This window comes from Numida meleagris, chromosome Z (genome assembly GCF_002078875.1).
Source record: "Numida meleagris isolate 19003 breed g44 Domestic line chromosome Z, NumMel1.0, whole genome shotgun sequence".
Taxonomy (NCBI): Eukaryota; Metazoa; Chordata; class Aves; order Galliformes; family Numididae; genus Numida; species Numida meleagris.
In genome coordinates, this window is record NC_034438.1 from 9,601,077 (window position 1) to 9,625,922 (window position 24,846).

Sequence of the window (24,846 nt, forward strand, 5' to 3'; positions counted from 1 at the left end):
TCATAATAAATGGTACAAAAACAAAACTACTCTCTTCTCACCTGTTGCTGCTTTCTGAATCTCCAGGGTTACAGATGTGGGAAGACACTGCATAAGCAAGCAGATTTCCTCATACGTCATCTTACTGACTGGGATGCTGTTGATGGTGGTAATCTCATCTCCTACAGTCATCTTGCCCACTGATCCCTGATGCAAAGACAGAACAAAGGAAATTAGAAATACACCTTTGCCATGGGGGCAAAGATCGCAGGGAAGCAATTTATGGCTTACGAGCAACATTCCCTATTTCACATCACCACAGAGCACATGTACCACTGCTGTCAGTTTGTCAACACATAAAGACACAGCCTGCTTTTTATTTGCCAGGAGAGGCAAATAATGATGAACTGATGACCAACCTCAACCAGGAAGATCAAAAGAGCTGCTGGATCCTCTGAGAGATCAGTATAAGGATGGAGGACATAAGCCCTTTCATTTAAATGGACTGGTCCAGATTAGACCGAGTTTCTTCAAGACTGAAATACTGTCTATCATTTTTTTGCTTTTCATGTAGGAATTATATCCCTGGTCAAAATTTCTTAGATTAATGAGACTCTCCTTGATTACTAAATTGGACAAAGAATGAGCTTTTAAAGTAAAAATACAAGTATGTTTCTCAAGACAGCATAATACATCAAGGCTGGAACAGAACTCAAATCCCCAACTCTTACAGCCCAATGGGAACTGCTGAAATACATCCCCTCTTAACACTAGTGGCCCTTAAATAAATAAAAAATGCAACATCCAACTTTGTACTCCATAATATAATTTTTTCTCTGTCTGTGCTATTATATCTAAGTCAGCACTTGCATGTCCAGCATGAAGCCAGCATCCACAAAACATGTGCAAGCACGAGATGCAGAAGAACAACACATTACTGGTACTACTACGGTACTTGGCAGATCTGGCCAGCATGTAACACCTCCTAGTACCAGGTTTGTATACTGCACAGATGTTTGCTCATAAAATAACAGGGAGGGTTTTAAAACACACATTCCAGGTTGCAACATGGCTTCTGTCTTAAAAAGCATCTTTATTGCCAGGATTTACTTATCTTGTCTCCGCCTCTGATAAAAAGCAAGCAAACAAAGTAGCACTCCCTCGAACTGTAACTTTTGAGCGTGGATGAGTCCATCTCAGTGTACCTGCCTTCTGACTTTCTCAGTTTTGAATCAGCCAGAGTGCATTTCTGAATCAAATATTTCACTGAACAGGCATTTCAGAACAATATGGGATGAGGGTTTTTGCTCAGCAGAGGCAACGCCTCCTTTGCATTTTCTCTCCACAGTTCACTATCTTAACAACAATAATCCCTGCAAAGTGAAAGCAAATCACAACAAGGCAATCCAAAATAAATAACTACCCTTTCTGCTGCTCCACCTGGCCGTAGCCCCGTGACAACAACCTTTAAGGGCATGGCCTGGATTTCCAGATCCAAGCCGAATGACTCATGTTCATTGCGAACCAGAGTGACAATTTCACCCTGGCACTGGCCAGCCCCATCAGGTGCTTCACATTTCTTGCTGTGAGGGAGCATCCTCGCAACAGGCTTGTTGTAAGAGCCATGCTCCTCTGTCCTCTGTCTCTGAAGACTTCGGCACTCGGTGCTCATCATGCTTTTCACTCTTGTGACTGCCCTGTGCTCCAGTCTCGGCGATCTCTTAGATTCGAGCTGTGCTTCTCGGAGTTCCCTCAAACTTAGGCTGCTGAGACGAACTTCAGGCACACTTGAGTAGTCAAATGCTATGATGGGGAAGAAAGGAGAGTCGATTTGCTCTGGTGTGCTGTCTGCAGACTCCATGGAGCTGCTGAAGGCAGGGGAAGATGTTTCTGTGCCAATATATCTAGATGAGTTGCTGTCCTGGATTTCATCATCAGTTTCTACTGACGAGGTTGTAATGACAATGCCAGCATCCTCCTGGCTCTTGGCCCTCTGGCTTCTTTGCAAGTGGGAACTTTCATCATCATCACTGGCATCACCATCATAGAAAACAACCCTCCTCTGTCGATGAAAGGGGCTGCGGGCAGATTTGGGGCTATCACTGAGGATGCCAGGTCGGACAGACTCCACGTGCTTGTTGTGAAGACAGGATGATCTCCCACTGGTTGAAGAGGCCAAACCATTTGCTTTTGCCAATCCTGCTTCTCTAGCAGCTAGGAAGAAAAAAAAAGTCATATTTTAATTGCATTTATCAGTGATTTTTAATACCACACATGTCACTGCAGCAGAGGACATGTGGATGTTTCCAGAGGAGAACTTTAGCCTCTCCTCAGAAAGCAAAAGCAGTTTTTTCATGTCCTCTAACTGCAATGCACAGTAAGAGCAATGGCAGACAGCTTCAGAATTTACGAGTAATTTCTGAAATCAGTTCATGCCACATCTGGTTTTATTTTCAGTTTATTTCTAAATTATGGCTATCACCCAAAGAAGAAAGAGATGCACATACTCATGTGTACTTTACATTAAACATTTCTTTCACATCTTGCTTAAACCTAGGATGCTGCCCTTATCTCTTAACAGTGAGTGAGAAATGCTTTCTCTAATAAAAACAGAAGCACATGACCATTGGTATTAAATTAAAGACTAATTAGCCTGAGAATCCTTTTCATATCCTTTGTAGAGAGAACTGCATATTACTTTTCAGAAAGTTCCCCCCAACTTAAAAATCATTTTTTCAGCATGAAATAATGAATTTCTAGAGAAAAATAAGTAGAAGACAAAGAAATTACTTGACAAGCACAGGAAAGGGAGAATAAATACAACATCCGTTGAATCTGAAATCAGGTGCACATCAGTAAGGAAATGAAAAATTCTTCCAGTCAATTACTATGAGAAGAAAGCTAATATGCAAAAAATCTAATGTCAACTTGAACATTTAATTGTTTTTACTCTGCTACACATGACATTTTGAAGTTGTGTGTTTAAGTTTGCAAAGAACACTTTCATTTAAATGTAGTCAATCAGATGATCACAAGCCATCTGAAAAAAGCCTGCAGCACTGTCAATCTAGATTTGGCCAGATCAATCAAATGAAGACATTCTCAAAGCAGCAATTTGGACAAACTACCATGGAAACAGGCACTAATGTGCATTGTTGTAAAGCCCTTCCATCTTCCAGAACTTCATACGATGAGCACTGGTTTGCACTATGCTGCCAGACATTTCTTGTCAGCACAGGAATCACCATAGCTCTTCTGTAAAGCAAATTAGTGCTCAGTGATTCTCCCCCCATTAACCAAATGATCAGACATTTCCGTGGCTTATTCAAGTTACCAGGAAGAAGAGAGCTGTCATCCAGCAAGCTGCTTCTGTTCTTCTGACGGAGCTGCTCTTCATCACAGGAGCCACTTACAGCATCAGAGAACGGGATGTGGCTCGTACCATCATGCGAGAAGTACTGGGAAAGCTCTGCCTCGGAGCTGATGGATCCCTGCTGAAAAAAGCAAGGCTGGTGACCTATCTCAGTCAATGCTTAAAGCCCTTGCCCATGAGCAAGCACCACAGTTTCAGCTCACATCACCCCTGCCAGCAAAGGAAGTTTAAGGCCAATTTAAAGAATAAAGGAATTGCCAGGATATTGAGGACTAAACTGTCAGACTTTGGTGGCTGGAATGCATCACAACAATATCTTTTTGGCCTGCATAATGAAAAGAGATTCCAAATCTCACTGATTTGCAGACGTTCAATATACAAACCAGTGATTCAACTATTCTCTTCCGTAATTCCCTTACACACCTTCTTCACCTATAGAAGGGCTCGGTTTGTACTTCTGGTCACTGATGTATGACTTCTTCATCTTTCCCAAAAAAAAGCAAGAGACTTCTCTATGGTAATGGCTACAGGGAGAGACCAAGCACCCAGCTTTCTCCACATAGGCTTCGGTCCTTCCTGCTAACTCATCCCTGTATCAGCAGGAGCTCCCTGCAAAGCAGGAGTGCCTTCGAGGTGACTGGAGGTGGGAACTCACAGCTTTCTGTGCCATGCTCTGCATATTGCTCCTGAAGGCTATGACCACACAAACAGGAGTTTGCAGAGCTCGCGTGAGAATTTAAACATGTAGCATAAGAACTAACACTTCTATGGAGCCCCTGCAACAAGGAAGGAGCACAGAGGTTTGGTTTTGAAGACCCTGATCAAGCTGCAGCTTCAGCACTTGAAGCAGCCTGCTTGTATTGCATCTGATCCTTTACCCGGCTTGCTGGCTCCAGGAAGCGTTTCATCGTCCAGCTGAGGGGAGATGAGGTCTCGACTTGTTTGGTCTTCACACCAGGAGATGGGTTTTTTTGCACAGCACCTGTTGAACACAGCTCAGTTAGTCATCAAAAATTAAAGTTGCTGTCTATATATCCAACAACCCCCTTCATTCACCATCTGAGCCAGCAGCTGTTCTTAATCCCACTTATTATCTGAACTGCCTTCATAAAACAAGATTTATTTAACATTTCACAGGCTCTCCCACAGATCAGGTGAAATATTACAACACATTACATCCACCAGGCCCATGGCAGAACTATGAGCACAGGATGAGCAGGAGATGGTCTCCCTCCCCAGCAACCACAGAAGACAAATTAGCAGTCACTTGGCAGATCTATTGCAAAAATGGTCTTAGCTGACAGAGATATTAGGATAATCACAAATCTAACGTTTCTGTCTGAAAATTGCCTCGATGGCCATTCTGCCATTGCCAAGAGCTTGCTTTCAGCTGTAAGATTTTAGGAAGTGCTAGCTTCTGAATTATAACAACAACAACTATAAGCAGTCAAACAAAGACCTGAGAATGTATTTTGACATGATCCTAAGAACTGAAACACCTGGACCTTTTCAAATAGATACACTGACACCTTTTTGCTGTTGCTTTGCCCTCTACATGGATAAGTGCACACAGGTGGAGTCCCCTGTTGGGACATTCTCCATACTGATCATGAAGAGAGGACAGACCAACCACCTCTTGGCATCTCTACTGTCAAACTACGGCAGCCTCGTGAAACGCAAAGCAAGCAACGTGATCCACAGAGTTGATCCACTTGAACTGGAAGTCTTTGCTAAGATTTTGGCAGTGGACAGAGTGATTTTGTCCTCAGAACTGGTCAGCTGTTTTGAGGGCCCTCAAAATATTGAGGATGTTGAGGAATCCAAGAACACGTCCTTAAACATTCCCACATCTGGAAAAGGATAAATATTTAGGAGGAAACAGGCTGCTACCTGAGACATGAGAGGAGCCCGTGTCCTTACTCTCTCGGTGAGTTGTCCGTGCAATTGCTTCATCCATCTCCTGCTCAGAAACCTAATGTCAAGTGGAAGACAGAGATCAAACCGGGTAAAAGAAATGAATATGAAAGTCTGACCACTTACCACTACAAACATGATTCACTTACAATATGCTGGATTTAAAGCCAGAATCATGAAGACCTAGTTGAGAACTCCTAAATCTCAGTCCCCTGATTCAGATTTGATCCATCCAACTATCTTTCAGAAATTAGGAGGCAGAAGCCTGCCAATTTTATGAAGATAATGTCCAAGCACCATGTTGTGCAAATAAACAAAACTTTGCTGGACTTAAAGAAGCCAAATAAAGACATTACAGTACAATTATAAGTCAATTAAATCCTGCATATTGATTTATTGAGAAGATACTACTTTAAAATAAACAAAGACTGCTCTGTACATGCATACGTCAGCAACAGAAAGTATTCTATGCTTAACCTACACAAAGAATATCAGACTTCTCAAGATATTAGCTGTTGCTTTAATTTTAATTTCTCTTTGCTTTTAAAAAAAGAAAACCTAAATCTGTAATCAGTAATAAATGTTCTTCTGGGTTAGGAATAAATACTGGTTTACCATATTCGCTAATTTTCTCCTGAATCACTGCCATGCACTTAATTATTACTGGCAAATTCCATATAATTTTGTAACAGGAATGACTAGTCTGCAGGAGAATATATCTAAAAACAGAAAGCAAGTTAATTCTGTCAGAAGCAATTTCTGTACACATTGCTCTATATGAGTTAAAATTCAGTATGAAGAGAGATGAGAAACTTGAATCTTTCTGAACCCGGAAGATTTGAAAGACTCCTAAGCGAACTCAGCAGTTTAAACGTAGTTTAAACACCACATTTACTCAGAATAATAAGAACAAAGAAAAATTTGTGGTGTTTCTCTTGGAGGTACATGAAAACACCAAAGTGAACATATTCAGCAACTAAATGTACTGTGGACCTCTTGTGCCATAAAATGAGAGATTAAGTATAAAAATGTCTAAAACAACTAGAGCATTTGTAGAAATACATCTGTTTTCAGATTGTGGCATGCCCTTAGCAGCAAACCAGAAGTCTCTGGGCTTCTGGGGCTCAGAGATTCCATACAGGGCATGGACCAAACCCTGAGAATGCGCTCCCGGACCTTCACAGAAACCATTGGGTACAAGATACAGAACAAAGCCAGGTGCTAAGCAGACGGCAGCAGTTGTTTAAAGCTAACCAAAAATCCACACCTCTGCAAGCCCTGCCAAGTTTGATTCCTTAGCATCCTCCACACCTCAGGCAAATCGAACTCCTTCTATGGAGCAGGACAAGCAAATTCTCAACTACCATTTGCAAGTTGGTGCATTATAATTAATAAATAAATGCATTAAAAATAACAAAACAACAACAAGGAAAGAAAAGACAAACTAACAACAATGGACAAAGACTTCTGTAGATGCCCCTGTGCTGTCAGAGAAAGGACAACAGTGATATGGGATAAATGTGGGTCCCCATATGAACACTCCTTCAGAGATCCAACTGTAAGGGATTGTGAATTCAGAATTGCCTGTGGTGGAAATGCTTCAGGGACCCTCCAGCTCAACTTCTAACTTAACTTAGTGATTCTTGGCAAAGGATTTGTTGTTATTTCAAATATCACTTATGAAAAACTGTAAGAGGATCCAATTAATAGTTTCCCTCTGTTACTGAGTAATGGCAAGCAATTAGCTTAACTCTGATCATCTCAGCAGATACCTGGCTGGGTCACTCATCAGCTTTTGAGCCACCACCGCAGTGAGATGAAGGGAGGAAGCGAAGGGCAGGCTCCATTCCACGGTGTTCTTATTACACGCTACTTATAGACTCTGAAAAGTCTATATGCCTTAACAATGCAATCAAATAGAATTATCATGCTGGCTCAGCACAGCGTACAGACTCCCTAGGAATACTGTTATCTTAGGCTACAAGCCCAAATCTTACCCCTTGCTGCTTACCTTTAACTAGCAGAACCAAGGTCTCTTTCTTTTTAGCATCACAAAGCCTCATGGCAATGGCCATAAACTCTGGGCAGTATAACTCTATTTGTCTACTGTTCGTATTTTTGATTTAGCAGAAAATATACAATTAATTATAAAGTCAGAAACCTGACTTCTCCTAGATATGGATTTATTAAGGCCTCTATTTGCAGTTACAAGTTGAAAAGTCAGAGCTCTCTGGACACACTAATGCAAATATTTTTACAGCTTCAGTCCTGTTTAAACAGGAAGGCTTCGTACATTCATGAAATTCTTTGAAATACTGAAATAAAAGAAGTTGTTATTCCTTCTAGTTTGGCTAAAAGGGCTTTATCTTCTATCATCAATTTTTAAAAATTGATTGAAAAAAATCACTCATTTTGTAAACCCAGGCTTATTTTCAAATTGCCCTGCACAGATTTCACAGTAGCAGAACATTCCAGATTCTCATTTTTTAATTCCTGAAGGAAAACTTTGATGTTTGGGCAGACTTTTCTCTTTTAAAAGCAATATTCCTATTACTCTATTACAGTTAATCAGTTCAATCTGTTGGTAATTATACCCCTGTCCCTAAATGATATTCCACTTGCAGACACACAGACAAACTAACTGCAAAATAACTTAAGGAGGAAGAGGATTTGTGCCACGTTTATGTTGACACTTAGTACAAATATGAAGAAGGATGGAAGCACTTCAGCACAAGTGGTTCCAGGAAAACTGCATCCAATCATTGTGTGAAGAGGAGAAACGCAGCAGGGACAGTTTAGCATTACTACAACTTACAAAACTGGAAGGCATCATGACAATCCTTTGCTCTGACTTCTTGCACAATGCATGTCGTCGAAAGAACAAGCCAACACTCTTCACTTGCCACTTTCCTGGCAGCAAGAGTCAAACTGCAGCAGCAGATGAAAACGACACAGATGTGCTAACACGTTTTCTCCCTACCTTTGGGTTGGGATGCCGACTAATGATAAGGCTGACCGGCCCTGGACCACATTCGCTCAGAATGGCGTAGGCTTCGCTTAATGCCGCGTGACGCAGGCTGACCGAATCTGCCTCCAGTATCTGATCACCCCGACTGTGGAGAGACATAAAGCCAGTTAATCACATCCGCCTTTTACAAAAACATTTGTGCTTTTGATTGGGGGCCAAACTTTTTCAAAGATACAAGTATCTGGAAAAGATTTGCAAAGAAGCCAGCCTCGCTATTGCTCTCATTGACGTGAATGCTTTAAGTCCTGTTGACTTTGCAAGGCAGGTCTAGTGATCTTTTCTGCACTTACTGCTAGTGCTACAAACCCCATTAAATCAACAGAGAAAATTGGCCGCATTTGGATACAGTGAAAGCAAATTTCAATTCCACTTCTGCATTCAGATACTTGTCGGACACAGAAGAGGAAAAATTAGATTCAGATGGGCTGTTCCTTCCCATCATACTGAATTACTTAACACAAACACTGATAAGAAATTCATGATGTAGATTGGAGTTTATGAAATGACTCCAGGAAAAAACTGAGAGAGATAAGAATGTATTTGCTTCAAATTAACGTACAGAACACATTAAGCCAACAAACAAAAGTCCCCCCTTCAAAAAAATAACCTGGGAGGAAAGCATAAATTGTTTTCTTTTTTTTTTTTTTTTTTTTTTTTTTTAACTCTTGCTCATAGTGTCCAGACATCTGGAACTATTCAAAAGAAAAGATCATCAAATAGGGGTATCATTAAAGCATTCCCCATAATTACTCAAACATTTGCTTTAAGTAGACACTCAAACAATCCACTACTGCTGATTTGTGTTGGGTTACTTGTGACAGTGGAAATGAGCTGACACTGAGTCCACGTGCCAAACGCAAAATGGCAATTGCATGTGGCAGCCTTCAGTAGTCTGCACTCCGCTATGAAAGCAAAGGCAGTTGTGTTATCATGCTGCTGCTTTGCCTACCTTTTAAACACCTATTAGAAACTATGAAAAATGGAATCGCTTACAAGGGCTCATAATTGAGAGGAGGAGTTCAGATACAGAAGGGCTGGGCTCAAGCCCCTTCCAATATTGTAAAGCCAGCATCTGATTAACGAGGTTTTCCGAAATCAAAACCATCCTGTAAGTTTTGGCTTATGGAGCTATAAACCACTGATGGGACAACAGGAGCAATGTCTCAAAGAAACAAGCTAAAAAACTGGGAAGCATGCCTGGATATAATCAGTCATTTAAACCTAATAATGATGCAGCTGTTGCACGCAGACACAATCAGCACTGCAATCTTGTTCCAAAGAGGTTTACAAGAAAGTAAGCTGGCATTAAAGTACTGTCTCCTGTAGGCATTTCTTTATGGTAGGAAATTTCAATGGCTTTTGGCAGGGGTGCAACCATAAAATTATCTTCTTTCCTTATTCCAGAAGCCAAAATGCTCTATCACAGTTTTGCTGGGGAGCAAGTAAGAACTCTCCGCCCATCACGAAAGCAAGGCTGTTATGCAGCACCTCTGCCACAAGCGTGGTGTTGACCACGCAGCCTCAGCATGTCTTCAGCACAGCCTCACCTCCCAGACGTGCTCCTGGCACCCAACAGCATTTATGCAGCAATGCAGAAAGTGGGAAAATTCCCTGAATGGTTTGTGAAAACAAGGCTCCCAGGAGAGGAACAGAAAATAAATTTAGTCACTTAATCCAACGTAAAGCACAATGAAGCCCTAGGAGTGATTTCCTCCCTCTCCAAGAGTTCCTAATAGTCAACGAAACAGCACAACGGAGTATATGAGAAAGGCATGGAGCAGAGATCCTGCCAGACAGTAAGGGCAGAAAAGCACCAATGTGGCCTGGGGCACAGCCAGCTGCAAGAACATCCCCCATAGCTCTAATGAGAGTTTCTGGTGACTGAGTTTTACATGGGCTCTGCACATCTCCTCCCAGTATGGGGTCTCTGACTGCAGCTCTGAGAAAAAGACATGAGGTTGCACATCCTGCTGCTCCCTTTCTCAAATGGTGCTAGTAGGCTCAGTTTTCTGCACAGAGAATTAAAAAAAGCCATAAAACAAACCTTAGTGACAACACTGCCTACAGCACACAGACTAACATTCCTTGAGTATTCACTAACACTTTGGAACATCTTTATTTTCATGTTTTCTTTTTGGTGAATACTTAAGTATAAATCCTTTCCCACCTACATCAACCAATAGGTAAAAAGAAACTTTCCATCAATTTTACTGTAAAACCACTCTAGCATGTTTTTTGTTTTAACTAACCTTAATCTGCCATCCATTTTAGCCACTGATCCCGGGGCTAGGCTGTGGATATATATCCCTGGAGAACTGTTTTCAAGCGTGAGACAACAGGCACCAATGCCGAGTCCAACCCCTGGCTCTGTGAAAAACAAACACAAAGGAAAGTGCTGTTATTCCCTGCGCATTGTACTCACGTAGGACACACAAGTTTTTCTGTTCCCACATCCCATCTGACATCAAGACTCATGTATTGTTTCAGGGCTGGCCTTAGCTGCAGCCAGCCAGGAAGCCAAGACCAACAGTGGAAATCAGGGCTGGAAATACCCGATCTTGCCTGGTTCCTGAGATCCATCACTGAAAGGAATGGCTCTGCTCCTGGCAAACGTTCAGTGTGCCCTGGGAACTGCCTGGGACTGGAAGTGCTACACAAGGTCTGATCTGGTCTGAGATACAAAGGAGAAGGAGCGGCAGTGCAATAAAGATCTCATTTAAAATTATTTCAGAAAATAGGAGCAGAGAAGATGCTGCCAATTGCACTGCTCTTTTTTGTTAAATATCTGCATAGCATCCCTCAGTACAGAGGCACAAAGAAGGATGAGGAGTTTTCTCTGGGTCAGTGATTTCCCGTGACCACCTTTCCCTTTGCTGTCCTCCAGTAACTATATTCATTAACTGTGTACTGAAGCAGGAATTGCTGGACACCTGCTTTCTCCAGTTTTTTAATCCAACCTTTAAAAACATCATCCAAGCCTTTAAAGCAGGCATGCTTGTCCCACCACAGCGGGCATATGCACTAAGCTTTCCTTGTGCAATTATTGTTCATGAGATCAATCCTCATGCAGGAGCTCAAGCAGCTCCCTTAGGCCATTCTGAGCGCTCCACAGGGACGTGCCCTGCCCAGGGCTGTGCTTTACAAGTAGGGTATGGACATCCAGGCCGACAGGAGGACGATTCACGTTTTGCCTCGTATCTCACAGCCTCTCCCCGTTCCAGCAGCACGGACACTGCTACCTGCAGGAGCCTCCTGTCTGGAGCAGCAAAATGAGCAAGGGAGAACTATTCAGTGGTTTTGGCATCAGAGGATGTTTTTCTCCATCACTGCGTCATTCAAGAGCACAACAACAAGGGAAGGTGCCCTGGATATTACACACATTAATTAGTGTTTTCCCAAAAACCTCCCCTAAGAAGCAAGTGTTCGTCTCCCAGCTCATTCCAGCAGAGCCCTACCTTTATTGAGTGTCACATCCATGACAATTCTGTCTTTTGGGCCTGGGCCTTTGCGGCTGGAGAAGGAACCATCTGCCTCGTCGGGGCCGGGCACCGGTGTGCCACCACTGGCACTGGAACTGGGCGAGCTGGAGCGGCTCAGCAGTGTGGGAGTTGCACAGGGTGTGAGGCTGGGGCTGCGCAGCCGCGTGCGCACCGTCAGGGTCACCACACCTTTCTTGAGTTGCTGGAGAGACAGAGCCCCAATAAAATGGCATGATAAGCCAATGTTCACCAGTAAGACTGCGCATATTAAATTTGTGGAAAGCAAAAGGATTAAAGGTGCTAAAAGGCACCTAGTAAAGAGGAGCATGAATCTCTCTGGTGCTACATCCATGTTACCTTGAACCTCTGGATGGCCTCCTGATGGGTCAGCCCTTGTAGAGACTCTCCATTAACTTCTAGGATTTCATCTCCTGGTAATCAGATACAAAAAACCTAAGTCAGCAATGCAGAGACTGCAGAGATATAAGAAAACTCCTTATACACAGAGCAATCTGCCACTATGAGGACTCTAGTTAACTGCTCAGTAAAAACCCTCCTACTATTCTCTGCTTATTTTCACTCGTCCTGATGCCTTTATAAGTTAATGATGAATTCACAAAGATTGCTCTTCAAGAAGAGATCCTTAACATAGTATTCTCATAGTAACCAACTGAAATTATCACAGATTTTCACTGAAGTCTGAAAATAAGACATTCATAACATGAAGTCCAAGAGGACCACAAAATCCCCCTTCTTTTATGAGCATCAAAAAGAGAAATGAGAATCTAAGTGAAACACTACCGCACATAACTCCAAGACCTGCACTGAGAAAAATGGCTTTGCATCCATGCATTGAAAGCAAATGTGTTCCTCTTACCAAGAACCTATGGAGGGAAAAGCGAGTAGCCCACACACTGTGATAGCAAATCCCCTGCTCACCTCAACAAGCACTTCCCATCGTATTTCTACCAGCTTATTACAAGCTTCCAGTTCTGGGTCATACTATTTATACCCCACTGTGCTGAACCTCTTTCATTTTATTAAAAAGGATGGTAAAGCGAGCAGGAACCAGACCCAGTTTCTGCTACTTCACTTCCATCTGTTCAGAATTAGATGGGGTGATGTCACCACCCAAGTTTGCCCCTCCTCTCCTTTCTCTGGAGCTTGTGAGCTCTGGATATCCGGTGAAGGCTTGCTGGGTCTTTAGGACAGCTGCTACTTAGTGGCTTCCCATGGTGAATGCATGACCTATGCTGCAAGGGCACAAGCTTCCCTCTGGCAGTGTGCTGGACAGCAGGCACCCAACACAGCCTCAAACATGTCATGGGAATGGTAATATGAGGAGAGAGGTAATACAGGAGCAGCTTCCTGTGGGGATGGGGGTTCCCCATCCTTTACAGAAGAGTTATAGGCCATCACTCCACATTTGTGGTCACTTTGTACTTTTAACTCCCTAAGAGTCTCTCTAGCATGGGTGTACTCAGGAACACACAGAATGTATCTGAGTTATATAAGATACATATCCTGAGATCAGGACTTCAGAAGCAGTAACAAAACCAGGACGTTTCTGCCTCTCTGGCCAGCTGGGTGATCCTATTGCCAATCCTATTTTCTGTCTTTTTTTTTTTTTTCTGGCCATGACCCTTATTTGTTGATTCAAATCAAAATCATACCAAGAGGCTCATGAAACACAGGGGCCCAGAAAAGCCTCTCCCAGGCACATCACTCTCTATCTCCCCTTCTCACACCTGCATCTTTAAGCTAGTTGCTTCCCCGTTACCAATGACCCTTTGTATCTGAAGAACTGGAGCTTAAGGCATGGGCAAAAAAGGGTCACCTTCAACTTCATGCTGTAGTTCTCCCCTCACAAAATGCAACATAATCAAGTCAATTGCTGTGATGGGTCCTCTCCAGGATGGACAAGAAGGGTGTGTTACATCCTCCACAGCCTCTTGCTGATGGCCAAGTGGCTAAATAAAGCTGTACTTGAATTTTTCAGCTGGACTGAAATAGTACCCCACTATGGTCCCTGATATACAGATGGATTCTTTCTACCATACCTTCCTTAAGCCTTCCGTCAGCAGCCGCTGCACCATTTGGGAATATAGTCTTCACAAAAATCCCCATGCGTCCACGAGCAGAATCCTGACCTCCCACAATGCTGAATCCGAGACCCTGCAGCAAAGGGAGGAGAAGACACACAGCTGGCACCTTTACTGCATGATCACCTGTCTAAGAAAGACCGTCAGTAATGTACAAAGAAGAGATGAAAGAAAACCTAATAACTTCTGATGAATTGCACCGCAATCTTGCTCTCTGTTTGCATCTCCTGATTTACTGTCATTCTACTGGCAACACACTTACTTATCAATCCAAAAAGTAGCAGCAGGCACCTTAAGCTAAAAGTCAAAAATGTAATTTTGAGATTATTATTTTTTTTTTTTTACCCTGGATCAATGTACTATGTTATCCTATTCCAATTTTAAATTGCTCTTAAATTGACAGGCAGTAGATTCCCACCTCTGAGGTCTATACCCAAAATTAACTACAGGTTTCCCCGCCGTCGCAGATCCTGCATGTCCTTGTGGAAAAGCTTAAAAGCATGACATGAGGTCAATGCTATAATGTCAGGAATGTAGCTGAAAAGGGGCTGGCATAGGGGGGCTGTCATGCACATGTACATTTTTAATTATTCCAGAGACATGCACCATGTTGTATTTAAATAAATCTAGATCAATGCATTCCCCAGGGCTCCATCTGTTAGCTCTTGCCCCCATGCTGCCCGAGCTGGCCGCAGGACTGTCTTGCAAAGCTGATCAGGGAACAGATGAGCACAGCAGAACAAACATCTCCTCCTCCTGCCGAGTTATCGCAGCCAAATCACTTCCTCGATCCATCCCCCCTACATTTCTCCTCTTGTCACCGCTGTGTGTGCCTCTTACACACTGAAGGGAGAAGTCATTGACCGGTGGATGGGGAGGTGGGACGCTGCTGTGGGTCAGTGATCTGAGGCCAGAGCTATTATCAGCGCCACGGGCAGCGCTGTCCAGCTGAGAGATGCTGCCGGAGCAGGCACTGATACTGTGATTACAACCCTGTACAGCACACAGCTCTCTTGTTTCACTCCATGAATATGGACCACTGTTGTTACGAGCTTCTGGTATTTTGATAACACACTTCTGATTTCCAGAAAGGAAGCATCCTATCTCCACCTTGCAACACACAATAATAAGCGAATGCTTACTGTGCAATTACCAACCGCAAAGAAAGCACGAGGCTCCTAGCACACACTGCAGCTCTCCCCACGTCTGTGTGGGGCTGGTCAGGAGACATACGGCTGCAAAAGGCAGCAGTTCGCAAGTCAGTCCACCTTCCCAAAGTGCTGCAACTCCCCAGGAGAGAAACACTCCATAGAGATCCACCCAACAGTGAGAAAATGAGGCCATACGCTGCAGGGAAATAGTTTCCAAGTCCCAGGTCCACATAGAGATAAAAACGCAGATGTTACTATACAAATCATACGCAGTGCTTATTCTAACACAAAAAATTGTTCCAAATGTGGAACAATTCAATGCGGTTCTTTGAGGTAGTTCACGATGACTACAGCCTGCATGCTCCCAGCCTGGAGATAGCTGCAGCACAGCAGATGAGGATGGCTTACTGCACAGGGAGAGATAAGGCAATTCTTATGCAAAAAATAGGGTCAAAAAATAAGGAGGAGAAAAATCACCAATACTCACTAGGAGACCTCACCGAAAACCTGCAGGTCCCACAACAGGGAGTTATAGCAACTGCAACAACCTAGCCAGAGAAGTCACTGCTTCTAACTCTTACCTAAATTTAAAGCGTTAAAGACAACTTGTTTTGTACTTCAATTGAAAGTCAAAACAAGGCTTTTTAGTCCAAAACACATCCATCTGATGAATTTAAAAAGTATTTCAGAAAGTAAAATGCATATTTTTAGCATATTTAAGTGAGAGCATGGACTGGGTTAAGGAAAACAATAAACACAGAGTATAATGCCTTTTTCTTCCCTGAGCATTCAGCCAGCTGGTACCGAGGAAATGTGCAAACACATCACTGGGGAAAGAAGAAAGGACTCTGTGACCCTCAGAGTTCAGAGCTCTCAGATGAACAACCAGGAACCTGTTTTGGGGTTTAACACCTAATTTACAGTGATTTTCTTTATTATAATGCATCCAGACTCCACAGATATGTAACACACTTGTCTATAAATACGCATGCAACCAGGTACTCTTCTGTAGTTGCCCCAACTTCGCATACACATGCATATTTATAGATCCACTTTTAATATTTGATATTTCAGTAATGACCAGATGCACCGAATCATAACGAAAGCCAGTCCACACTGAGCGTGTGACGCAAATATTGTTTGCTCTGCATTTTGCAGGTCGTTTATGTTTCAAAATGGGGTTTGTTGTTGTTACTCTGCCACCTCTGAGAGCAAAAAACAATTCCATGTAGCTGCTAGGGTCTGGAGATGCTTTGCCAACGCCTCCTGCCACGTGTGAGAAACCAGACACATGCAGATGTCCTCACCTTGCCTTGCCCTTTCATAAGGACAATGTTAGAGATGATGGATGGCTGTGTCAGTCTCCATGGAGATTCCACCTGGGCAGCGCTGAAGGAACGAGTGGACTTCTTCACGATGTGGTACTCCTGGTAAACATCAGCAAACAAGGGACATGGCTGACTGTGTAGCACAGGCACTGGGATGTTGCACTGGGAAAATTGTGTGCACTGGGAAGAGGGGGGATCTTAATAGATATATTCAGATGAGCATTCAAAGGATGAAATCATAGCTTGTTATGGTCAAATTGAACTTTGCTGTAACTTTCCCCCATTTCACACAGAAGGATTATTCTGTAATGTACCAGTCACCATTTAAATTAAAAAGATTAAGGGTAGCTTCACAATATACTGAATTTTTTACCTGCTAAAAATAGAATTAAAAATGCCCACATCATTAAGTCACTAAAATTAAGAGAAACAGGATTTTTTAAAGTGCTCATATCTCTGGAGCTGCATCTCAAGGCATCCACTTTAGGGCCTGACCACAGCGTGAAGAACTGGAAAGAAGTTCTCCATAGGTGGCCAACGTTTCCCATTCTGGCCGTGCTTATACTCAGGTTTTGCACCCACCTGTCGAGCTCCTGCCGACTCCAGCTGCTGTGGCAGAGAGTGCTTCCTCCCACCCCGGGAATATTTCACTGCTATCTCATAGCTGGATTCACCATTTTCCACCATCAGCTCATCGTCTTCTCCCACAGACTCTAAGCGGGATCCAGCACCTTGGGAAAAAAACAGAGAAACATCTCACAAACGTCTCAGAGCTGCTCCATCCTCTTGCCAGCACACGATAACCACCCCCTGCAAACCTCAGCTTAGTAATGCCTTAAAACAATGCTTTGCTGCACCCGACCAGGCACTTACAAGCTAGGTTTGATCATCCTCAACTGAAAATTCTTCTGCTGTTACAGCTTTTGTACCATCTTTCAGTGATGCTGAACTCTTCGGTGCTGTCATTCGTGGCAGTAGGGAAGAGCAGATAATTGAGCTTGTAGCTCAGGGACAGAGAATAAATTCAGCTGTTCTCACCCAGTGTCACTTGCATGCACACTAAGCTCTCAAGCTTAATTCATTTATTTAAAAGACCTGATGCTGTAGCTGTATTCATTTCTAGAGATGTCATGTCACTTTGAGGGAAAATTTTCTGGAATGGAAAAAGGATAAACATGCCAAATAAATGCTAATTTCTTTCCTTCTGGCTGTGATTCTAGCTGTCATTAACAGGAGAAGAGTGCAGAGTTCACTCTGGAAGCAGAATGACACGTCCTGCAGGACATCCTGCGGCCAGCCTCCGGGCTCCCTGCTCCTCAACCAGCTCTCCTCCCATTCTCGTTTTCCCCAGGACCCAGTCCCAGCATTTCCTGCACATTTATCTCTGCAATTTCCCCACCACATAGGGAAGCACCATTAACCTTTGTCTGACAGATAGAAACTCAAGACCAGCAAAACTCACGTAAGCTGTGTTTTACAAACCAATCTAACTTGAAGCTGGCACAGAAGGGGACAGCTCTGCTTCCTTTTCATCTTCACTGCCCTGCTCTTACACTGAGCTCAAAAGCCATGTGCTGAGGGAGATCTGCAGCAAATTTGCCCAGGAGAGCCCCAAACCTGTTTTCTGCCACCTCCTCCTGCCCAGGGCGCTGTGTGAGCACTAGGAAGGGAGCAAGCACAGAGCTTGTCTTCACTCAGCACTGGAGTTTTACCACTGCATCCACAGGAAGAATTTGTACCCACCTCCCAGAGTTCCATTTAAACCCACTCTCTGCTTTGGGATGTGAAATTACTGCTATTTTTCTTGCTAGGCATGCCTCTGCTACACACATCCACGACACTTACCTTGGCAAGACCCAGTGTCTTGCTCTTTCTTTCACTCCCAAGCCCTCTGGGCACTCACCACTAACCCTTCCTTGTCACCTACCCCACTAGTCTTCTAGGAGAAGTTTCATTTCTGTGCTTTGTTCCCCCTCTCTGAACACAGTTTCCCTTCCCATGCTGCATCCAAGGCTTAGGGATGCTCTGGGCTGGACCGCAGCGAGCCACCAACACTCAGCCGCAGGGACTGCAGGCATGGCAGCTGCCCAGAGGATGCTAAAAACATCACAGTAAATGGAAATGAGGGCGCCTCATAGTGTATAGGGGATGAGAATTTGGTTGAACTCTGCACACAGGTTAATGCTAAGACTTGGACACAATGCAAAAATGTAGAGTGCCATAATGGTGATGTGTTGGTGAAGACACTTGGAGAGACCTCCTTCGCCCCAGCCCATTAAATCAAAGTGTATGGAAACAGATATGCAATATAGATGTATAAAATGAAAGGGAAAAAAAAACGAGGAAAGGGGAAGAGAAAGTCCAAAAAAAAGCAGCTTACAAAATTTTGTTTCATCTTTCTGTCAATGCAACAGTTCAACTCAGGAGCCTGAATGCAAACATCCTGCAGTTCCAATTTTCCTTCCAAATTAAACTATTGCAGTGTCCAAAGGAAAGAAAACCTACCTCACTTTTAGGGAGCTAAAAGAAATACACAACATAAAACCTCTCCTACTGCTGTCTTTTATCAACCCAGCATTACCTTGGGATCGACTTCTGTATTTCAGTATGCCACTTCCCAGAGCTGGACTCTGGTTATTGCCTTTGGACACTTCTGCAGAAGCTGGGTCTTGAGACTTCTCAGTTTCCATCACCTAAAATAAGTAAGAAAATCTGATTTACTTTGTGAACCAGTGAAGCTGACAGAATTCCTCTAATTTTTATTAAGTGACAAAAAATATTCCACTGCACATCATCTCCAATTTTCACAAAGATGTCACTGGATTAAGCCAGTACCTATAAGTAATTGTCAGCAATACCTTTGGAAATTACAGAATATTTTTACCAATGGGTATGCCTACAGCTCGGCGTGGGTAGGCAGCCTCCACAGGGTACCACTCCAGTGCCTCCACAACAACTCGAGCACCAGCTCATTCAGGGACTTCCACACGCACTTTAACAACCTTTTAGTGTAGCTTTTATTGGAATTTCTTCTGCTCAGCGAACTTCCAGAACCATCACATCCTTATAAAGATGATCACTTTAATTGTGCACACACCAGTTTCTCTACGTTTTCACCCCATTACCCATCACACACCTCCTGCATGATTTTAGATGGCTCATGGCAAGGACGGCAAAACTTTCAGTACAAACCCTCACCAGTCACATATTAAGTTCAATGTATTGTATGAACTGCTGCAAGTCAGTTTATAAAGAATCCCCTCAAATCACCAAATACTCATATTGTTGAAATAATTTCTACTTCCATTTTTAAAGCTTACAAATGGCATGATTTTCCTCAGATCCTACCTCCAATTGCCCCATCCCTCTTCTCCCAAAGCCAAGTAAACCAAAGCTTTTTTTTTTTTTTGCACAGTCTATACCTTGTGATTACTGTACAAAGGGTAAAAACTTCAGGAAAAAGATAAAATTGGCAGATAAAGCTGAAACAGAAACTGCTATTTGCCTTTGGCTTTTATCCCCCTCCCTTCAATATTAGTAGCTACACATAGTTTGTGCACGCCGTCTATTTCTTGTTGATTTTTCAAGGCATTGCAGCAACAGCCTCAGAACCCACTTCTGGTACCAAGCGGTTTGTAACTTAAAAAGCTCCATATAACAGAATTTACCTAAAGAAGAAAATCATGACACCGATACAACCAGAACTTATAATTGTACATCCTGGTAAGGCATTCACTCCAGAAAAAATGTAAAAATAAGCAAATTAAATCCAAGAAACCCAAACCACGGACAAAAACAAGACAGAACACTTAAGCAAGGTGGCATTTTGCCTCCACCCTGTAGATACAATGCTGCGTGCCTCTGCAGCTCTGCTAACCTGACTGTCAGTGAGAGTTGGACCATATGCACTGACAACTGCAGTCTGCATATTTAATGCAAAAGCACAATTTATTTTCACAAGCAAACCCACCACTCAATCTTTGCCCATCCTGGCTGGGTCTTCTGATGCTCTTCCTGTGCTTTCCAAGTCATGAAACCCACCATGGTGACCTCCTGCTTCCCCTTCCAAGCAGCCCCCACACTGCAAAGCTGCAGTTCTGGAGCCACCAGGCCAGGACACGTGGAGTTTATCCACCCTAACAGACAGGGATGGACCCAATCTCACTTTCCTGGAGCTGGGTACAATCCAGATTGGTGCTGGAGCTGCAGAGCTTGTTTGCTCCTGCAGTGTGCATGGACACAGGCACATATACTCAATGAGACCATTGAGAGCCCCCAGAGAGCTTCCTTCAACTTGGAGTCCGGGGAAAAATTAGGTTAGCCTGCAGCAATCTACATAGAGACTTCGAAATCATCACTGCTATGACTTGTTCCTATGCTGAGCTGGTGTCAGGAGTGACTCGCTGGCATACTCCTTGTTTCTACTACATGGGGTTTGGGTTGGTTCAGATCTTTCTTGCTTTTGACTGCACAACAGAAGTACAGACATATTGTGCAACTCCATACATTCCCATTTGCAGGGTGAGAGGAAAATCAGGGGTCAGCTGCCACTTGCATCAAACCAGCACATCCCATCCCTTCTCGTCCCCATGCAATCCTGGAGCCTGCAAACACCTGCCCTGCATGTTCAACCTGGGGCAGGTGCAAACACCGGGGAGAGCCTTAAGACATTCTCCTTGGCTTCCTGAAATTGCATTTTATCCAACTTGGCTTCAGATTACAATAAGACTGAAACATCTAAATTACCTACATCTGTTTATTTCTTATTTTAGCAAAAAATACTTCTCTGACACAGATCATAAACTTTTAAGGGAAGACATTCACAAAGAAGTGGATGCTTTTCAAGTTGTTGAGGCTCACTAATAAACCACCAAGAGTTTTATCCTTCTCAGAAAACACTCAGAAATCCAATCTGCAACGCTTGCGAGAGCTCCCAGCAGCCGTGTGTCTGTAATCTTTGGCTGTGCTATAACTGAGAAAGAAAAGCCCAGCTCCACCTTATCCTCCTGGCCACACGTGAATGTATTGCTCTACTGTCTCAAGGCACTGCCATGCCATTTTAATTTGCCTCACTTTCAAGGAAATGGAGCTTTCTATTTCAGTTCTGCACGCCTCTTATTAAACGAAACCCATAAATCCTGCCTGATGCTGTCTCAGCGCTGAGGACAAGGGGAGCTTTAGCATGCATAGTTTGAGGGAGATCTAAAAATAGAGCCCATCTCGTCAGTTCATTAAGTAACTCCGGGATCAAGTGATGGTGACATCTCAATTGATTTCAAAGGAAACAGTGCCATCACGAACACATGGTGCTGGCACTGAACCAGGACCAAAAACTGCCCCAAGAACTCCCACTTGGGCAGAACTCCAGTGTGACCAGGCCCTTAACGAGGCAAGATGAGGAGCAGGATTATGAGAGTTTGCATTGTTGAACCACAAACAGCTTGGCAATTGTCGCTGATTTACAGAAACAAGGCAGCACACATGGGACGACACAATTTAATAAGCAAACTGCTTCGCTGCTGCTGCTGCTGAGCTCCTCAGCTGTTGGCTTCCCCAACAGCACCAGCCTCATCCGAGAAGGCTGCAAAGCACTCACTGCCCAACTGGCTTCACCTGGCCCCTGCAGGAAGTCCTGTCCATCCCATGAGACCAGGGGGTGCCCTAAAGCCTTTCCAAAAATTGCGGAGCTTTATCCTTGAAGATCTGTAATAACTAGCTGCTGCAGCTATCTGTGCCATTAGTTATTGCTCTGAGAGGCACAGCGTGCTTTAAGCCTTAAATGTGCTGTCTGGTAGGCAGAGTGCTCCGCAAGACCCTTCACCTTGCACAAAAAGCAAAGTGCCTTCCCTTCTAAATTAGCTCTTTTTCCATTTAATTGAATCCATCTCCCAGATAAATGACAAAGAGCAGCACTGTAGTTTACTGGAATTAACAATGCAGAGGATGCATATTTTCTAATCCCAGTCAGCACAGCTCTGGTTTCAAGGCATGCACACAACCTGGAAGGACCAGGATGAGTCGGGACCCACCACACTCCAGGCTGCAGTGCGTGGGGACCCTCCTATGCCCCAGACTCAGCCAGAGGAGGAATTTTGCCCAGCAGGACCACGAGGCTCATCAGGAGTAATTAAATGCATATTTCACTGCTTCTGGAGCAAAGTCTTCCAAAGGGCACTGCCAATCTGTGCTGGTACAACGCGAATGCAAATACCCAACAGAACCAGGGATGGAGGAGAAGAGGGGGAATATCACCTCCGTGTCAGGACTATTTACAGTCTTTAATCTCAGAAGAACCTGGAGCCCCAGTTTCTCACCCATTGCCAAGGCGGGTTTCATGAGAAATCGCACAGACTCAGATTTGGGCTATTTGTAGCATTCCTGGTAAGGATCGTGTTGGTACCAGCAGGCACAGCCTGGGCTTCCTCCTGCCCAGAGAAGGGGATGGGAACTGCAGCCACCATTACCTAATGGCAAAGCAACTGCTGGAAACCACCGCTTCATGTGCTGCAAAGAGATCAGGAAGCGTGATAATCATTCAAGAATGAGATCTGCCCTATTTTCTCAATAGGTGGAAATTATAAATAAACAGAACAAAAGCCTTTAAAGTGGTCTCCAAGAATGCTTGGCCAATCACTCTAACAAATCCCTGCATTCAAAAACCAGCCTAAGCCTTTGCTGTAATGCAGCAGATACTAGAAAGGGCATTACTGTCAGCCTCAGTCAGTGCAGAACTCTGACAGTTATTTGTATTACACTTCATACAGTCTACAAAGTCGTCACACACCAAGCTGGCACTCACCAACACAAAGCCAGCAGCAATGCCTGCCCGCGCACCCTCAGCACACAGAATGGAAGCACGCCATGGCAGAGCTCAGCTGCTTTTATCTTCCAGAGTGCTCAATTTGTTTTGTATGAGACGTCTCAGCTCCCACTCCAGTGAGTTTGATACCAGGAGAACAACATGCTGACCGTGCCCAGAGGACGCGGGTGGGTTTTTGATGGGGATGGATCCCAACCATGCCAGCTCCACAAGCTCCCTGGTGCTACATAAGTATAATGTATAATGTATAATTATAAGTATATATGTATATATATAATGTATAATTATAAGTATAATGGCATGGCCAGGGCTCCAGTTAAGCAAAGGAGATTTCAGTTTCAGGTTCCTAAGTGGCTGCTAAAATTAATAAGAACATTTTGAAAAGACAAACTTTTAAAAGAAATGCAGGAAATAGCTTACACGACTGAGTTTTCCAAGAAACAGATACCACAGACAGCACATGCCTTGGAAACAGTAAGACGCTCCCAGATAAATAGCTCCTGATCTTTTTTGGACCAGCTTAACGTTCTGCAAAATATTACAGTTTTCACTACAAACATCATCTAAGCTGAAGGAAATCGAATTCATACATTTCTGAAATGGCGCAGAAACGGATCTCTGCTGCTTTCTTTTTTACGCTTTATCCTTTTTCCCCACCACACATCAGTGAGGATGATAGGATTGTGTGCAGTATGTTCCATGCCCACGAGATGTCTCCATGCACTGCAGCGAAGTCCCTGAAGATTGGTCCTGGTAAACAGAGGAGACAAACATGGAACTCCAGCTGTGTGAAAGCTGGTCCTGCTCCTGTTATTTTCTTTAATAAACGCTCAGCTTGCAGCCTAGCACAAATACGGAGCCTATACATCATAGCAAACAGCACTCTGCCGCTTTTGTTGTTGTTTTTAATGACAACCTTTTTACTTGTAGTGAGGGACAAAGCAAGCCGTAAACAAACCTGAAAATAAATAACTCTCCTGAGAATGATGCGAGACCTCCCTTACACCACAATCAACCCACAGCTGCAGAGAGCATTCCCCTGGCACGGCTGATGGGGAGCTCTAGATTTCAGCTCTAAAACCACTGTTTATATCACCCTAAGTACATGAGAGGATACAGAATACATAAGCATTAAGCATCTTTTATACCTGAATCAAGGACTGAAGCCTCATACATTATACAGGCTGCATTTATTTGGACACAGTGCATCGAGAATATGTTTTAACAGAACCCAACCGAGACTGGGCTGTGTACACGCTCAGTAAATCGTAGATAAACAAGCTGCAGATGCAATGATAACGACATTCACACTAACTCTCAAATCCTGGAGCCTTTATCATCTTTCTGTTAATGTATGTGAACTGCATGGCTGTGACAGCATCTCCTTGTCCCAGTGCCACGAGAGGGATATTTTTAGCTTGCTAAAGGCGGTTCATCTCCTTCAAAACCGGGCAGCTATCCAAACAGCCCGAAGAGAGACAGGCTGTACTCTATCTGTTGCTTTATGGGAAAAGCCCTCATTCACAAAAACAAAGAGCATGTGGAACCTGTACTGTAGATAAACTTACACTTCGATCACTCTGCTGACTTGGCTTTCAAACTCGTCACGTGGAAGAGGAAATATCACCACTCTGTGCATTGTCTACACTGATATTTATGGTCAACTCAAAAA

General features: G+C 43.6%; 1 protein-coding gene across 5 annotated transcripts in view; it reads right to left on the reverse strand.

Annotated features, from left to right (window-relative positions):
* The window catches only part of PDZD2 (PDZ domain containing 2), a 203,151-nt gene that overhangs the window by 19,777 nt on the left and 158,528 nt on the right, over nucleotides 1-24,846 (reverse strand). For 4 of the 5 annotated variants that reach the window (XM_021380825.1, XM_021380822.1, XM_021380823.1 and 1 more), the window contains 13 exons: nucleotides 18,936-19,047; nucleotides 16,937-17,085; nucleotides 16,334-16,453; nucleotides 13,834-13,948; nucleotides 12,131-12,204; nucleotides 11,750-11,975; nucleotides 10,544-10,661; nucleotides 8,247-8,379; nucleotides 5,243-5,324; nucleotides 4,231-4,334; nucleotides 3,314-3,473; nucleotides 1,403-2,193; nucleotides 42-186 (listed from right to left, as the gene is read on the reverse strand). In XM_021380825.1, the coding sequence (XP_021236500.1) occupies nucleotides 42-186; nucleotides 1,403-2,193; nucleotides 3,314-3,473; nucleotides 4,231-4,334; nucleotides 5,243-5,324; nucleotides 8,247-8,379; nucleotides 10,544-10,661; nucleotides 11,750-11,975; nucleotides 12,131-12,204; nucleotides 13,834-13,948; nucleotides 16,334-16,453; nucleotides 16,937-17,085; nucleotides 18,936-19,047 (2,329 nt within the window). The remainder of the gene's footprint in view (nucleotides 1-41; nucleotides 187-1,402; nucleotides 2,194-3,313; nucleotides 3,474-4,230; nucleotides 4,335-5,242; nucleotides 5,325-8,246; nucleotides 8,380-10,543; nucleotides 10,662-11,749; nucleotides 11,976-12,130; nucleotides 12,205-13,833; nucleotides 13,949-16,333; nucleotides 16,454-16,936; nucleotides 17,086-18,935; nucleotides 19,048-24,846) is intronic. The other variant, XM_021380824.1, reaches the window with a different exon arrangement.